At 36.7% G+C, this 17,372-nt stretch overlaps 1 protein-coding gene across 1 annotated transcript; it reads left to right on the top strand.

Annotated features, from left to right (window-relative positions):
• Nucleotides 1-14,382: 14,382 nt before the first annotated feature.
• LOC136815052 (cilia- and flagella- associated protein 210-like) lies at nt 14,383-17,268 on the top strand. The gene is made up of 4 exons (XM_067071490.1): nt 14,383-14,607; nt 15,178-15,365; nt 15,916-16,170; nt 16,543-17,268. The coding sequence occupies exons 1-4, from the start codon at nt 14,532-14,534 to the stop codon at nt 16,912-16,914; spliced, it is 891 nt and encodes a 296-aa protein (XP_066927591.1). The 5' UTR covers nt 14,383-14,531; the 3' UTR covers nt 16,915-17,268.
• The last annotated feature ends 104 nt before the right edge of the window (nt 17,269-17,372 follow it).

Raw genomic sequence — 17,372 nt, 5'->3', positions numbered from 1 at the left:
CAAATCTTCTTTTTGATATCTCTCTTTTGGTGATCTTCAGAATTAAATGATTCTTAAAAGCTTTTTCCCCTCTTTTTATAGCCATGCCCTCCACCTCTAACTCAAGTGTTCGAAACTTTTGTCAGGGGGTGGAATGAAAGAAATACATTGTACTTATTATTGCCATCAAAAAAATTCTTGAATCTTTTTCCAAAAACCAATCTTGCTCTCGCCATTGTGGTTTTCCCTAAATAGTTTCTATATTAACAAAGGATCCCTCACATCATTATGCAAAATCAATTTCTGTTGATAATTTTTAAGTGCAATTATTTCTAATCTAACGACCAATTGGATGCTATCAAAGAATGCCTTGACTCCTACTTAGTTTTAATGGTTCTAAACGAGAAACTCTCTTGCAAGGTGTATTTTGTGTGGGCATACGGAAAATCGAATTCTTGGTTCAGCCGGTTTCGAACTTTAAGTGCCACCTTATTGTTTTACTTTAATTTTTCCTGGAAATTTTAGGGGTGATTATAGGGAATAAAAGGAAGTCACCAGTGAAATCCCCCCTTGCCAGCACTAACTAACGTTACACTCTTTAGTCTTGGTATATTATAAGCCAACACGATACAACTCATTAGAACTATTTCAGCAAATAACTACGGTATAAGTGGCAATGAAGTTTAAAGGTTTGGGGACATATAGACTAGCAAACTAGTCTGTTAATTAATCATGTCAGAGGGTGGGAACAGAAAGGCGCTGGGCGTTTGCTAGAATAGGAGCTGCGTAGGAGAGCGAGCAAAAGTTGGTGAGAGCCTGCTGATTAAGCTTTCAGCCCTTAGCTCCCGCGTGATACCGTTCCAACCCGACTGGCGTGCCAGTCTAGGGGACATGAGAAGTTTTTTTCGCGTTGGTGCAATGCAACATGCTCCATCCCACCAACCTGAAACACTTTCTCATGTCTCCACCCTATTTTTGTTTTAATAACATTTTTGCTTTTCTCACACCTAGGGACAAAATCAGCGTGTCTTTTGGGTATTCCCTCACATTTTGTCCCATAAAACAAAAAAAGAAACCATGTAACACGCACATTTTTTCTCGTGTACCCAAGCCTTAAGAATAAGATTATTGTTATTATTATTAATTATTTAAAACCTAACCTAAAAGGCGAGCTCCATGAATACGGATTTACGGTTTTCGACCCCTAAAATAAATTAATCAATTTTGGACTGTAACACTACAACAATAACTATGAGCAAGAAGGTAATCTGTAATATCTTTTATGTATCGGATTAAAAAATTGCCTATTTTTGGTTGTACAGAAAAATTGACAATATTTAAGACACGATCCTTCTTTTATCCGATAAGGAAGATAAAATCGAATATCCAGTGAAAACTTGAGAACTCTAGCCCTTCCAAATCGGGAATTAATTCGGTTCCGATTTTGAGGGATCTAAAGCGGGATGAAGAGGGATTTTGAGGGATCTAAAATTAAACTTTTCAAAAATTTCCCGATTTTAAATAGTTTTAATCAAGTAAAAATTTTGCTTTCAAATAGAACACATAAGGGCTTTATTGACACAAAAAATGGGGTTGTTTTAAAAAACAGTACTGCACTTATTACAAAAATAAACTTTTGGTTTCGCCGACTTTTAATTTTTTTTTTTTTTTTTTTTTTTTCTTTATTGAAACAAAAACACGTGTACACTACGAAAATATATTACAAAACATTACTTAAACATAAAATATAGTCCCTCCCCCCGCTATATCGCCAGAGGTACTAGACTATGTAAAAAATAAATAAATAAGTAAATAAAGAAAAAATCTTGGAGAAGGAAGCTACAATTATTAGGTAAAAGCCTAAAATAAAGCACCGCTAAACCTTCCAGTTTCGTTAAGAAATTCAACAACAGAACAAAGAATAGATTTATCTAGATTTGAAGTCAAACTTTCATCCCCATATGATAAAAGCCGACAGAAAAAAGGAGTGTTAAGTGGCGGATGAAAAATTATGCCTAGGGTCTGAAGTTTGTCGAACAAAGATTGTCTTGCATGGGAAAAAAAGTGTTACGGAAACGCTCAGTTCGTATATTAAGAGGATAAATAGGATTTCTTGTTCTAAGGCCACCTGGTGCTGTAAGTCTTACTGGCAGGTAGTTACGTAAATACGAAGGGGCTAAATTGTTAATAATTCCATAGAAGAATGTCATTCTTCTAGCAAAGCGCCTGTCAGCAAGACTTTCAAGACCAGGTTCTGAATATAGTTTTTCTTGAGACGTTCCACGAAAACAGCCTGTTATAGCTAAACATGCATTATATTGAATAGATTCAAGCTTCTGCACAAAGGTAGCATTTCCTGGGCGGTCATATACGATATCACCATAATCAAGATGAGGCCCAATGAAAGATTTATAAATGGTTAGTAGAGATCTCCTAGGCACATGCTTGCGAAGTCTGTTGACCAATTCCTTTATTGGCCTTTTTTATCTTCTCGTCTAGATGGCGATCAAAAGAAAGTTTTGAATCTAAGATTAGACCAAGATGTTTCTGGTACTCAATGGTCGCGATATTAGAATTATTAAAGGAGATTACTGGAGCATTAGGAGGAGTGAGTCTACAGGTAAAATAGACTTCAATGGCTTGCTTAGATGGGTCAGGGTTAAAAGACATCTTCCATTGATGAGCCCAGTCAGTTATCCTGGAGAGATCTCTGTTAAGTACATCAAGGCTCAAGAGTTGATCAATCACAAGAGAGAATAAAGAGGTATCGTCAGCAAAGATCTTGGGTTTTGACTCAAGGTTTTCTGGGAGATCATTAATATAAATTAAAAAGAACAATGGACCAAGAATCGAGCCTTGAGGTACCCCTGCATTGATTCGCTTCCACTCAGATGTTTTCCCATTCAACACAACTTTCTGATGCCTATCGTCAAGAAAGCTGCGAATTAAGGAAAGCAATGGTCCAGTCACCCCATAAGATCGAATGCCTTTGAAATGTCTAAAAACACCCCCCTGGTATCTAGAGAAGGATCTTTGTCAAACCCTGTATAAATATCATGCGTTATGGATAACAACTGAGAAATGCAGGAATCCCCCTCCCGAAAACCAAACTGACAAGGAGAAAATAAGTTGTTAATTTCAAAATATCTGTAAAGTGTATCATAAATACACTTTTCATATATTTTTCCAAACACAGGAAGAAGAGACACTGGTCTGTAGTTTTTGGCTATGCTCCTGTCTCCCTTTTTATAGACAGGAACCACGTTTCCTTTCTTCCACTGTGATGGGAAGATGCCAGAGTTGATAGAAAGATTGAATATACTAAGCAAAGGTTTTACTAGAGACTTACCACAGATTCTGACCATGCGAGTAGAAATATTATCCCATCCATGGGCTTTGTTAACATTCAAAGAATTAATAATAGACTCGATTTTTTCTTCTTCAAATACAAGATTATCCAGTCTAGAGCTAGTAAGAAATTGTTCAGGTGGCAAAACACTGCCAGTATCGATAAGTGAGCATTGGTTTGAGAAAAAAGAGTTAAAAATATCGGCCTTCTCAGAAACATCACTTACAAGAACGTTTCTTTCATTTCGAATAGGTGGAATTTTTGGGGTTTTACGTACGTTCAGAAACTGCTTCAGAGTAGACCAGTATTTCTTACTTCCTATGTTTGGATCATTTAAAGAGTTGCCCCAAGACGAGAAAAATAACTATCCTTGGCAGTCTTGATGGCCAATCTGCACCTACCAACCATGTCATCAAGTGTCTGACCATCTAAAGGATTTTTTTTTCTCCAACGACGATATATCTTAGCCTTATCCAAAAGCATCTGCTTAATCTCAGGAGTCATCCATAATGCATCTTTGTCTCTGATGGTGATAGTTTTATTTGGAACTTTTAATTGTCGGATAAAAGGATTAGATTTTGCAGTTTATCGGTGAAAGGGCAATTTTTTTGTGAGTCCTATTAGGAGTCCTGTTAACCCCTCAAAACCTGGGAGACGTGTATACACGTTTTAAATTTGGTATATTAGATACCAAGTCCAAGACTTAAATGCTATAACCCCTGACCACTTGATTTAAAAGGGCATAAACTGCTTTTAGAAAGAGTATAAAAATAATCTTTCTAATGATACCAAAATCATTGTCTAACTCTCAAATTACAAGTTAGTTTGAAAATTTGGATTTCAAAAAAATAAGTCGGAAATTTTGAACATGTTTTCAAAAAATGTTGCGTGCTGGAATGGTAATAACTTTTGGTCAGAAAGTTGTTATTTCGGTCATTTTCGTCAAAATCACTGTTGCTCTCCTAATATCTTAATTAGGATACAAAAATCATTGCCAAAAAAATTAGACTTACAGTTTGCATGTCAAAAATGACTTTTGAGTAAAGTAGAAGTAGAACAAGGCACAAAGAAGTCTTCTTTCTTGTGTTTTCCCACGTAAGTTAACTTCCTGGCGGGGAGAGGTACTACGTTATCGAGACGTAGGGTATTCGAAATCGACTAAATTTGGAAAATTTTTGATGTTTTTGCCACTGTTAGAGCGACTATTCCTCCAAAATTTTCAAATTTCAAGAACTTATGACATTTGAGAGAGTTTATTTATAAGCACCCCCCCCCCGGATTAAGAAAATTGACGTGATGTCCTCTATTTTGTGCCATAGGAGGAATTTTGATGTGTTTTTTTGGGGGGAGAAAAATTGATGTTTCTTTTTTAGACCTAAGAAACCCCTCTACGTGTCGCAAAAATAAAAATCTTGTTTAAAAAGCGGGAAGAGTCGCAATGAAGGTGTCAGGATGTTAGACTTTTCACCTCAATTTTTGAAAAGACTTAAAGCTCAATCAACTAAAATTTGAATTAGCTGGAGGCGCATTTATTCAGCGTTCTTCTACGGTGAAAATTTTATTGTAAATGAAGTCTTTGTTATAGAGATACCTTAAAGGAAGAAATTTTGGAGGGAATTTAATTTGGCGGATGGCCGAAAAAGTATTTTAGAGGGAATCTAATTTGGCGGATGAACGAAAAAACTAAGTTTGGCGGGAATTTAATTTGGCTGAAAAAGTTATTCTTAATATGGCGTAAAAACAGCAAAAAAAATGCAAAAACACCTTAAAGGAGCTCATATTTTCAAAAAGTTTAATTTGGCGGGAATTTAATTTGGCGGATGGCGAAAAAAAGAAATTTTGGCAGGAACTTAATTTGGCGGATTCGGGCCAAATCCGCCAAATTTTCTTTCCGCCAAAATTTCTTCCTTTAAGGTATGAAGCTTCAAGCACACCAAGTTGGAGATTAAAAGAAGTCGCGATAGAACATTTTCAAAGCAAAAAAAGCTAATTAACTTTTGATTGACGGCTATCTTTTATGTCATTTTGATGAAATTTTCCATGTCTATCCTATGCATACCAGAGTCTACCTCTGGCTGAACTTTGCTTTTTGATAAATTTTTATGACGCTGAGTCCAGTGAAGTAGACTAGGAGCATACAATAGGTTTTGGTATACCATACGATCGTAGAATCTTGAACATGGAATCTCGATTTATGGAATCGAAAGCCTTGCGAAAGTCGATAAAGGTAGCAACAAGTGGGAGCGGATCGGATCGAAAACCAGCTTGGTTTGGTCGAAGTCTACGATCGACGATATCGTATATTCTGTTTAGTAGGAGTTTGTTGTAGACTTTAGCACAGATTGACATAAGTGTTATACCTCTGTAATTATTCATTAAAGATAGGTCTCCCTTTTTAGGGACAGGAATAATTAAATTGGTGATCCATTGTTTAGGAGGAACTTTGTTAACGTAAACTTCGTGGCAAAAATCATGGACAATGGAAGCCATTGCATCGCCTCCGTCAAGAAGAGCTTCTGGAGTGATTCCACAGTCCAGTCCAGGTGATTTGTTTCTTTTTATGGCTTGTATTGATCAAAAAACAATTGGATAACGAATTGTTAAGTATTGGTTGTCGAAAGAGCGAGAAAGATTCCTATCCAACAAACGCAATCGGTGAACAAATTAACATCAACACCACAAAGATCAATCAAGCTGAGAATCACTTTTTCAAGAATTTACAAAATACAGTCTTGGTATGTCAAGATTGCCCTACCGGTGCTACGTGCACCGATGGCTCTATCAAAGCTCGCGATAACTTTTATGGTTTCATAAACACAAAGAAAGAATATAACTTTTTATTGTGTCCTGACGATTACTGTTGCAACCGTGAAACAAATGCATGCATCTCACCAACAACTTCTAATTTCAACCGAACTGGACCTTTATGTGGTAAATGCCAAGAAAACCATTTCGTTAACCTCAATAACAAATGTATTCACAATTCAAAATGTTTACCACGCAGTAGAGTCTTCTTCTGGATCTTCTTTTTCGCAATTCCGATGACCATTGCTTTTCTATTGACATTTGCAAATGAAATCAAAATACTGGCTTTCGAATTCAAATCTCGTATACATTGCAAACTAAAAACCAATGTTGTCAATGTTGAACCTATAGACTCCACTGAATCAGTCTCAATCTCCATCGAGCGCTGTGCCATTGACGAAAAAGAGCTTTCTTTTATATCCGCTATTTTTAATACTGTAATGACCTTCTGTCAACTCAACTCATTGCTGACAGTTAAAGCCAATAACGAGAGTGAAATTTATTTATGGACCGAATCTTTAACATTATCATTTCAAAAGGTAGAGTGGAATTAGATAACATTTGCGCCTTTCACGGTATCACCATAATAACTAAGGAGCTCTTAAAGGGCTATGGAACTCCAATAATTGATTTTGACCGTTTTTGGATGTTTTCTCATTTCAAAGATTTTTCACAAGTTTTACGTTGGCTATTACGTCGTGTTGGCATATTGCTTCAAAGACATTTGTCAGACAGCTTTCTCTTTCATTAACTGCAAATCAATGAACGGTAGAACGTTCCTATTTATTAATGATAGTATTGCATGTTATCAACCATGGCAAATTGGTAACTTAGTGCTTTTCTGACATTCTGGGTGTTTCCTTTCCCGTTTGCAATTGGAGTGATCTTTGTTAAGCTACAGTAGGACTATTTCACCAATGGAGTTGTTAATCTATTTTGCATTTCCACTGTTCTGTTTAATTCGAACTGTTCATGGTAAGTTTCTTGGTAATACAGAAGAAAATATTGACCAGGTTACAGATGACCAATTGGCAGAAATCGCTGATCAACCATACAAATAGAAATTTATTGGTGGGAAGGCGTTCGTTTTATGGAGCGTCTTATTATTGCAGTGATCACAGTTTTCCTTTCCAATCCTATCTACCGTATATTATATATAGTACTGTTTTCGTACTTCTGGTACCTGCATAGTAAAGTTAGTCCTTACAAAAGATCAATGTTTTTATTGAAACGAGTAGATGTTGTCAGTTGGGTTTGTTTGTTTAAATTGGCCTTGCTTAACCAAATGCGTGCCGAAGCGTACATATATAATATCCGCAATGTTAACACCATTTACTATGCTAAGAGCTGCTAATGTACTTGAACAAGTCTTTTCACCCTTATGGTATCTTATTATAGCTTTTATACTTGTGAAACTCAGTAAAAGGTTTGATTTACCGTTTCACTAGGCTCATGTCTTCTTTTTCATATCATATATTTCCCATCTCAAAATTAATTTCGGATAGTTTTGTTTTGACCTTTTAAGATAAATTCCAGACTGAGCAATATTTGCAAATAGAGGATTGTCATTTTTTCTGGGAATCCATTTAAAAGTTAAATTGGAGGCTATTAATGTAAAAATTAAATTCTCTAAGAGGTTGACCAAATGGACGAGAATCTTTATAGTCTACAACTGACTTTAATTAGTATTACAGTATAAAAATTCATTTTTATTTTATGCTTATATACGGGAAAATAAATGTGACATTCACTTTGTAAAGTAAGTCCTAAACTAAAATAATCCAATTTTGAAATCTTAGCTTGGTTTGCCCAAAGCAAGATTCAAGGCATCATTAGTTATTTCTGATTTGAGTACACGTCCAGTGAAAGCTGGGAGGCTGGGGAGACTTCAGCAGTACTGTTATAAATTTGATTCGACTTTAGCCAATCGATAGCGTCTACCTTAAATGGATAAATTTTTGTGTGGATTGATTTTCGCGGTTTTCGAAATTTAGTCCAAGCGAAAATTTTGAAGGCCTTTGATTCGCGAAAATTAGTCCACGCGAAATTATTTGGAATTTTACAATCGCAAAAATAAAAGTTTGCGAGATCTAGATAACATGTTACAACCAAAACATATTACGAGTTCAACTCTTCATTTCAATTATAAACTCTAGTAACCTCCTAAAAGTAATTCTTTGAAAGCTTTTGACTTTGTCTGCCTTTGTTCGATTAAAAAACACACATCTCTTTTCTAGTTACAATTTATATAGTCGTGAAAAAAAATAAAGAAGGCCATTTTCGCGAAATTTAATCCACGCGAAAATTTTAAAGACCCTTGGTTCGCGAAATTTAATCCACGCGAATTCTTTAAATTCTCGTCTCGCGAAAATTAGTACACGTGAAAATTTATCCACTTAAGGTATTTTTCAAAATTCTCTCCTTAAAAACTGATTTTCAGCCTCTCCAATTTCAAATTCGTTCCGCCTGGCCTGGAGCACTTTGCTTGCTCATCAAAATGAGTCTCGTCAATCTTCTGGCAATTTTCTGGCAATTTTCCATCAATCTCACGAGATTCATCGAAATTGCTTATTTTGAAAAAATATGAAAAAAGGCTGTCAAACTCTTGATAGATTCGTAATTTGTTTTTTTAGCGGTTTTTTACTTGTTGAAAAGATTAGCTGGAGTGGAATAATATAAGATTCGCAAAAAAATCGAGAAATTAATATGGAGAAAAACAACTGTGGTTCTATAAGTGACTTAATATATTAAGTATTATTGTTGGTTGTTCTGTCTATTTCGATTTTGATGACACGAAAACCCGACAATTCCAGGTCTGCTTATCTGCAGTCAAAAGTTACAGCCTAAGATTTTTGTCTGGTTAAAGAAGAAAATAATGACATGAGTTCGTATCATCGTTAGATGCTTATGTTTCAATGACCAACTTCATCCAATCCAATGGCATTTATCATTTCTAGTGTGTAGTGCTGCATTCAACCCGTTATTTTTCTTCCCCTTCTGTTTCTACTAATCAGCCAATCTCAGAGCGTCGCTCGGATCATTACGTCACCCCTGTACGGTACACGATAAATGTACTGATACCAGATTTCATAGGAAAAATTTTTTGATTCCCTAGGCTAAGATTTTTCCCTAACCAATCCCTAACTAGGGAAGGTGCAACAGCTCCCTAATCTCGGGTACCTAATAGCCGTCCCCCCCCCCCGCTAATTAATTTTTCGAAAATTTTCCACCCAGGACATTCTTATTCCAACCCCCCCGCTTATTGATTTTTGGGAAAATGTTTCTGAAAGTTCCTTCTTCTGTCCTAATTCTGCTGTATTAGCCTCCTTTTCAAAAGTTTTCCACCCAGGACGATTTTATTCCAACCCCCCCCCCGCTTATTAAGTTTTGAAATTTTTTCTAACCCCCCCCCCCCGCTTATTCCAAACCCCCCGGCTATCAGGTACCCGAGAGTAGTTATGGAAATGAAATTTCCCGATCTTATGACTACCTAGGGATGTTAAATTTCCCTATTATTGCTTTTCTTGAGCGAACCCCAATAAAACCCTATAGGGTTACCCATATTCACGAATTAAATCCTGATTTATAGAAAGCTCATCATCATCATCATCCTTCGACCTAGGTCCGAATGGACCTAGGTCGGAAACAAACAATAACCCTCCCTCCACAGCTCTCGATCAGCCATTGCAGTGCCCAGTTCCTCAATCTCTAGCCCTGTTTCTCGTTTCAAAGTATCAAGAAAAGTGCGCTTTCTCGAGCGCCTAGTGCCCGCAGGACACCAAAGTAAGATCTCAGACACCATTTCGTTTTTCGCACGGAAACAGTGACCTGAGAAAGAGAGCATCCTGCTAGTCAGGACAGAGGAAATTCTTGGGAGTCCATGATATATCTCTTGAAGGGTTGGGTGGTTGCGCCAATCAAGATTCTGGACTCTTTTCAAAAGATTTGTATAGCAGCCATCAAGGCTCTTCAGCATGGTTTTTGTCATGGTCCAAGTCTCCGAGCCATATAGAAGAATGGGCTCGACAAGACTTCTAAAAGTTTGAAGTTTAAGAGCGTTAGACAAATTAGAGTGCCATATCTTGTTTAACTTATTACAAGCTTTCCAAGCTAGACCTTTCCTAATTTTAAAATCGTTTTCAGAGCTGTTAATATGAGAGCCAAGATATTTAAAATCCTTCACAAGTTTCCATTTTGGTTTTTCCTTAGAAGAGGATCAAGAACTGGAACGATACGTTGTAAAAGAAGTTTGTTGAAGATTTTGGCGGCGATAGGCATAAGAGTGATGCCTCTGTAGTTGGATGCTAAGGTCAAATCACCCTTTTTTGGAACAGGAATGATACCGCCAGTTAACCAAGCAGAAGGGGGAGTTAGAAACTCAAATGTGTGATTACAAAAATCGAGAAGAATTTCCATAAAGACGGGATCTTTACAAAGCAGAGTTGGAATATCATCAAGGCCTGAAGATTTATTATTTGAAAAAAGTTTAACGCAATTTGAAAGTTCATCAATTGTAAAAGGAGAAGTTGATATGTCAAGCTCATCAAAAATTTGAGTTAAAGGGAGAGCATTAGTATTTAAAATAGGTTGGTTTCCAAGTAAACTTTTAAAGTGGTTGAGCCAGTTTTCTCTTCTTTTATCTGGTGAGCCACCTTTGAGCTGAATAGAAGGGTGGTCTTTTCGACCTGTTAGATCATTGATCGTTTTCCAAGCGGCCGAGTGCTGATGGCTAACATGAAGATTGGAAATTGAGTTTATCTTACCCTGAATAAACATCGATTCGGCGTTAAGGTAGGCATCATCCAGAGCTTTTTGAGCATCAGAGAGGATTTTTGATGTTCTTCTTGTAGGGCGTCGCTGATGTTTTAGTTTGGCCTCTACAAGTGCATTCCGTGCTTCAGAAACAAGGTTGTTTTCAAAGAGATATTTCTTTTTGACTTTTTGTTTCTTTGGTAGAAGAGCAAGACTAACTTCTTTATTAGCTTTAATCAGATTTTGGTAACTTTTCTCAATGTCGTCGTCTGCTTGAGCCAATGTATCAAATCTATTTTTCACTTCAATAGTGTAAGTACTTTAACCGGATTAAATTTCGCGAGCTAAAAAAATCGCGAAATTTTCTGGATTTAATTTCGCGAGTCAGTGTTTTGAAATATTTCGCGTGGATTTAATTTCGCGAATAAGCCAGAAAACAGCTGAAAATAGCCATTTTTTGCCATAAATGGAGACTTGGAACTAGTTTCTCTGCCAAAAATACAATTTTAAAAGTTTTGTGGTGGATTTAATTTCGCGAATCAGGAATCTCACGCGTGTTCGCGAGTTTTAATTTCGCGAAAATGGCAAAAATTCGCGAAATCGCGTAATTTAATCTCGCGAAAATTAATCCGATTAAAGTAGTTCGGAGGTCGTGGTTACAATAAACCTGTTGCCAATCGATGGATTTCATTGGGTCAGGTTTAGACTTTTTAGATGATCTAAGGCTAAGAGAAATGCGACAGGAAACAATTCTGTGGTCAGAACCAACAGAAGAAAAAGAAGAATAGGACTGAGCATTGCGAACACTGTTCCTCCATTTGTTTCTTACAGTCACATAATCTAACTGAGAGAGGCTTCCTGAAGGGTGTTGGAATGACCAGAGTTTGGAAGCCTTTTTCATAAACATTGTATTTGTTGCTAGTAATTGAAACTGTTGCATGAAGTCAAAGAGTTTGTTACCGTTCCGATTAGTTAATGGGTGGAAAGAGAACTTAACGTTGTCTAGGCCAAGCTGAGCATTAAAATCACCAGATATCACCAAGAAGTTGTGGGCAGGGGTGTTAAGGACAGCCCTAGAAAGAGAAGAGTAGAATTCATCAACTTCAGATTCATCAGAAATGTTGGTGGGGCTATAGCAAGAAATGAATGTTGTTTTCGGATTGCTATTAAATTCGGCGACAATAATACGGCTTGATACTTTTGAAAGTGAAATTAGGTTGTTCGCTGCCTTAGGAGAGAGTAGTAAACCTATGCCCCCTATGGTCGAACCCTGAGAGTTTTTCCAAGCAGAGGATGTTATAAGTTTATTTTTACCAATATTAGTATGTTGAAAGTTAACCTCAGGATGTAATGTTCTATGTTCTTGGAGACTAAGTATATCAATATTGCATTTGGAAAAACAGGAGAGTGGTTCCTGTTTGCGACTAGTTAAAGTAAGAGTACGCGCGTTAAAAGTGCTAAAAATCGTAGAGTGTTTACATCTAAGAAGTTTGCGGTTATTATTTTTGGTTCCAGACTCTATCCTATCACCGCCTTCTCGCTCAGATGAGTTTGGAGAAGGAGGTTCATCAGTCTCTGAAGAAACAAGGTTAGGTTGTAGAACCGGAAAAGCAGGGGCTTGAACCCTGGTGCTGTTTAGAGAAGTCATGATTATTTCTTTCGATAGCTTTTTGTTTCGAATGCTCCACGCCACTGGATACACCCTAGAGAGAATGACAGTAACAAGTGTCTAAAGAGGTCAATCACCCCATGAGGCATAAGAGAACCCTGCAGACGCCAACCTGTACAGGGGTGGTTTTATATCAGAATTTTCCTTTTCCTATTTGGATTGCCGTAACCGGGCTATAAGATGCTCCAACTACACCTAGTTCTCCGAAGAGATGGAATGAAAAGTAAAAATAAAATTCTTAAAATATTATACAGGTTATATATACTAAAATTCGCGGTTTATATACAGTTAAAATTCGGTTGTATGCAAGTTTTAGAGAGAAAAACATATTCACGTAGTTTTGCATTTGACAATTTTCAACACTGAAGTGATTAAAGTCGTCTCTAGAAAATTTTCAATTCAAAATAAGTTTCCTTAATAATCCAGTAAAAGTACAATGAAGTAAAAAAAAGAAAAAGAGACTCTCACAACAGAAGTGGAAATGATGGAACTGTCTGTCTAGCAAAACTTTTAAACGATCGATAGATCTATAATGGCTTTGCAGGGCAAGGGCGCCAGGCTTCCCAGAGGAAGCCATCCTTGAGGATGGCTAACTGCCATCCCGCATAAACTAGAAAGCTGGTAAAATAATTAAATGTATTCGATCTTTCTGTGAGCATTGGTTCGATAGCTCTCATTCGTTCTAACATGTACTTGCGCTACTTTGAGAATCCCGGCACTTTTGTCACAACAGTGGAGCTGCACTAGAGAGCCAACTTAATGACCTCAATCTCGATCCACTGAGCAACGCAGGTCGAGTACTCGAACACTTTTGAGTGAAAAATCACTTGTGGTTTTTTCTCACGCATGCGTAATACAAGTTAGGGAAATCAATTTTCCCTAACCTAAAAAAAAAATTCCCTAACTTAGGCTCTACTTTCTGACAGTTTAAAATTTTTGATTGAATTGTCTTATTTGAAGGTTTGAAAAATAAGTTCTGATTTAATTAATTGTTTAAAGAATACACTCAAATTAAAGAGTTTGGGAAATCGAATTTCCCGATCTGGGAAATTTTAATTCCCTAATTCGAGAAATCACATTTCCCGATCCAGAGAAAGAATAGAATAAAGCAAGCAAGGTCACAATTCGTGATAATTCCTTTCCCTAGCTTGTAGAAAGTAATCATTTCCAAAACTCGTGATCTCTCTTTTCCTGGCTCATCCATAATCAGTTTAGAAAAACTTGGGATTTTTAATTTCCTGATGCATTTTGAATGGGCAAATAGAATGTTAAAAATATTAGTTTTCCACATGTGGAAATCCGTTTTCACTAACACATTGGTAATACACTTCCAGCATGGGAAAATAGGTTTCCCTAGTTTCCTTACTTTCCCGAACTTAAAATTCTAGACTAATGTGATCGAATAAAAAACCACATCTGAAAATGAACAATCCCTAGGCTAGGGAATCAATAATCTTTTCCTGTGTTTTGCATACACCTTTTCGACCGTAGCCGCCAATTGCCGCGCGGGTATTTTTTTTGTCCGCTTTATCCCACTAAAACTGTCCCAGTTCTATTTTCGCACCTATAGACGATGGGAAAATGTGTCAAAAAAGGATTGGATCGAGTTTAGGGGGATAATTAAATAATTAAGTGGCACGCGCCGCCTGACCGCGCGACTACGGTCGAAAAGGTGTATTGCGCGCGCACGCGATGTTCGATTAAAAACACGGGTAATCAGATTTCCAGATGATTGATCGTCTATTATCCATCAAAAGTTGATAAATTATACATTTTTTAAAAACAAAGGAAAATAGAATTATCACAAATCTATGAAAATTAATAAATCACAAATATGAAAATAATACGTTTTACATTTAGAAAGTGTTCAGAAGAAATTGAGAGGGTAAAGGTTACCTTCTCGGCTCATCGATTGATTTTTTGAGAGCAGAGCAGAGTGTGTTTAAAATATTTTCATAAACTTGGTATGCACACAATATGACAACTTTTGAAAATACATTTCTTACAACAGAGGAGGAATATGAACACCAACCAGATCACGACGATGTCGAAGGTAGGGTTTGTATATTTCTCTTGTATTTGAAGTAGAAACTTATTTCGATATCCCCCCTCCTTAGGACAATGCACCAAGAATAAATTACATTATACAAGAAAGAAGGCGCTGTGGTATAGTGGTCATTGACCTTAGTTACTGCACAGGCGACTGAGGTTCGATTCCCACTCGCAGCGGTTCACTTGGCAAGTGAATGAACCTTCGCCCGGGTCAACCCTTGCCATGTGAGGGGAATTGGGTAGTCAGTCCTAGGTGCTGACGGGGCAATCATTGAAAGCGTCTATAGTTGCGAAAATAGGCCTCAAAGCCTCCTGCAACTCAACCAAATAGAAATAGAATAGAACATAAGACTAGCTAAAATATCGAGAAAAAGTTTAAGAACATTTTAAGAAAATTTTGAACATTTTTATATAAAAAACTTGTTTGAGCCTATCCACAAAGTATTCGCGGAGACTAGGGTATTTTTGCGATTTTGAGTCATTTATAAGCGTTAAGAATCGGTAGTATCCTTTTTTAAATAAAGCTTTGGCAAATCATTCAAACATCCCCCTTGTTTATCTCATTTAAAAGTTGCTGCAGGAAAAATCACCAAATGGGTTGAAGGAGACTTAAGATTGAAGAATGACATCAAACGGAACGAACATTTGAGAACTTTATTGAAGAAGTATCAAGAAGAATTGAAAGCATTAATGATTCAAGATGATAGTAAATATCGGAAAGAAATTAAAATGGAAAAAAAGTACCAAGAAAAGAAAATGGTAAGGGATACATTACGTCAAGAGATTTTTATGGCACACGTTTTTTATTGAACAAACTTTATAAAAACAAGGCTTCGATGGGCAAAAAATACTCACAAAATGGTGAAATTAGACCATATTAAGAACATCCAAAGGCTTGAAAAATTTAGGATGTTCTTGTAAAAAACGTGTATTGTAAGAAGCTTATAGACATTTCAGAATCTTCGCAGTGCTGTGTTCTTCGTGAACTATGATCAGAGGGTGTGGAAATTGACTAAAAAGAATCGACATTCATTTCTTTAAAATATCAAAGTAGTTTGAAGTAGAGCTGATAGTATAATGTTTAAAAAAGGACTTGGTTTCTTCGCATTAGCCACTAGACCTGTTTGTTTTTTAAGTCAAAAGCACACTGTTTGTCGACAACCAAATTGTGGATGCTCAGGGGGCCGCGGCTATACTGTGAAAGTGATAGGGCCACTGACTTCGATAATCTCTTTAGAGAGTGTCAACTGTAAAATTCTGGAAAGGTTTGTTTCATCGTTTTCTAATGGTTTCTTTTTTAATTTTTCAGAATAGATTAATGGTCCACGAGGCAAAACAAGTTGAATCCAGAAGTTGGGATTTCGAGAAAAGTGATCCGAGGGTTGAAGATCTTGTCAAGAAAATCAAGGAATTCAAATTGCATTTTGACAAAGACCGATCACAGGCTAAAAAGAGGATGATTACAGGACATAAAGAAGCAAGCCGGTTGAAATTGAAATGCGTTCAAGAACAAAATAAACACGTGTTGAAGTATCTTGATAGAGATTGGCAACGAAAAATTGAGGTAAATTATCATGTGTTTTTCAATATAATATATTTTCAATGCCAAGCTAATACCTAGTCCCTTCTTTTATGATATGATGCAGGTTTGTACGATAAGTAAGGCTCGCGGTGGCGAAAATTTGAGAATTCCATTTCTTTATTTGTCTACCGGGTTGGCATCACTTACCCGTGATCCGCCTCTTCAGTTGCTGAGCATCAATCAGAGAGGCATCAAGTACCATTTTGGGAGATAATTTGGCTGGGCCCACTTTACGCACCGTAGCTGGATGCTCTACCTTCATTCTATGACCGCTTTAATTACTTACAAAACTGCGTAAAATGTTTGCCCTCAGTTCATCATACGTTTGACCATTGATTGATTTGACCTTTCTAGGACTCTTGGAGACGAATTGAATCTCAATTGTTGTATATGCATGAAAAGGAAGTCAAGGAGAAGAACGAAAAAGAAGAAAAAATTCGTCAAAACAAATTGAACGCTAGACAAAATGAATTACAGCCTTCGTTAGATTTACGATTAAATGCTCGACGAGAAATTATTGACGAAAATCAGCAACTACTTCAAGATGTCACTGCTTTGAGAATCAAACATTCAACAGCGGCGGATTTACTCTTCAAATTGAAATCGACTTTCGAACTATTTATTGGAGAGACTAAACAAGCGGATGCGATTGAAGCCAATAAACTGGCAACGCAATTAATTGATTGTAAAAAGACTTCTTTTATCGAAGTTGATAATAATGACTGACCAATAGTAAAACAGCCAATTGCAGAACGAAACCATTGTTTTAGAATTTTGACAACTATGTTATACAGAGGATTCGCTGTCCATGAAAAACCTGAAAAGTTTGCATCTAGTGGGGGAACTTGTGGCTTTTAGAATCGCACCAGCTCCATACAGAGCTACATACAGAGTGAAGCAAAAAGTTGGTAGAATTTGTACCTTTTCAGTGGATTGAATTCAGTTTTTCAAAAAATAAGTCTTTCTTACAAAAAATGCTGGTTTCTCCTGGATTTCTACCCGCTGTGAATTTTCTTGTTTTTTCGATCTTTTCTATAATAACCAAGAGTAAAGACGAAAAATGTCACTGAAGTGAATACAGACTATTTCGTATCAAATTATTCTTTTGCGGTACAATTTTGATTATTTATTATGTGACAGCCTTCCCCAGCTTGTTCCGAGAGAGCTTCTTCCGAGAGACTTCT

The sequence above is a fragment of the Clytia hemisphaerica genome, unplaced genomic scaffold (genome assembly GCF_902728285.1).
Source record: "Clytia hemisphaerica strain Z4C2 unplaced genomic scaffold, Clytia hemisphaerica genome assembly, whole genome shotgun sequence".
NCBI lineage: Eukaryota > Metazoa > Cnidaria > Hydrozoa > Leptothecata > Clytiidae > Clytia > Clytia hemisphaerica.
Note: the sequence above shows the minus strand (reverse complement) of the source record. Positions and strands in the feature narration are given on the sequence as shown.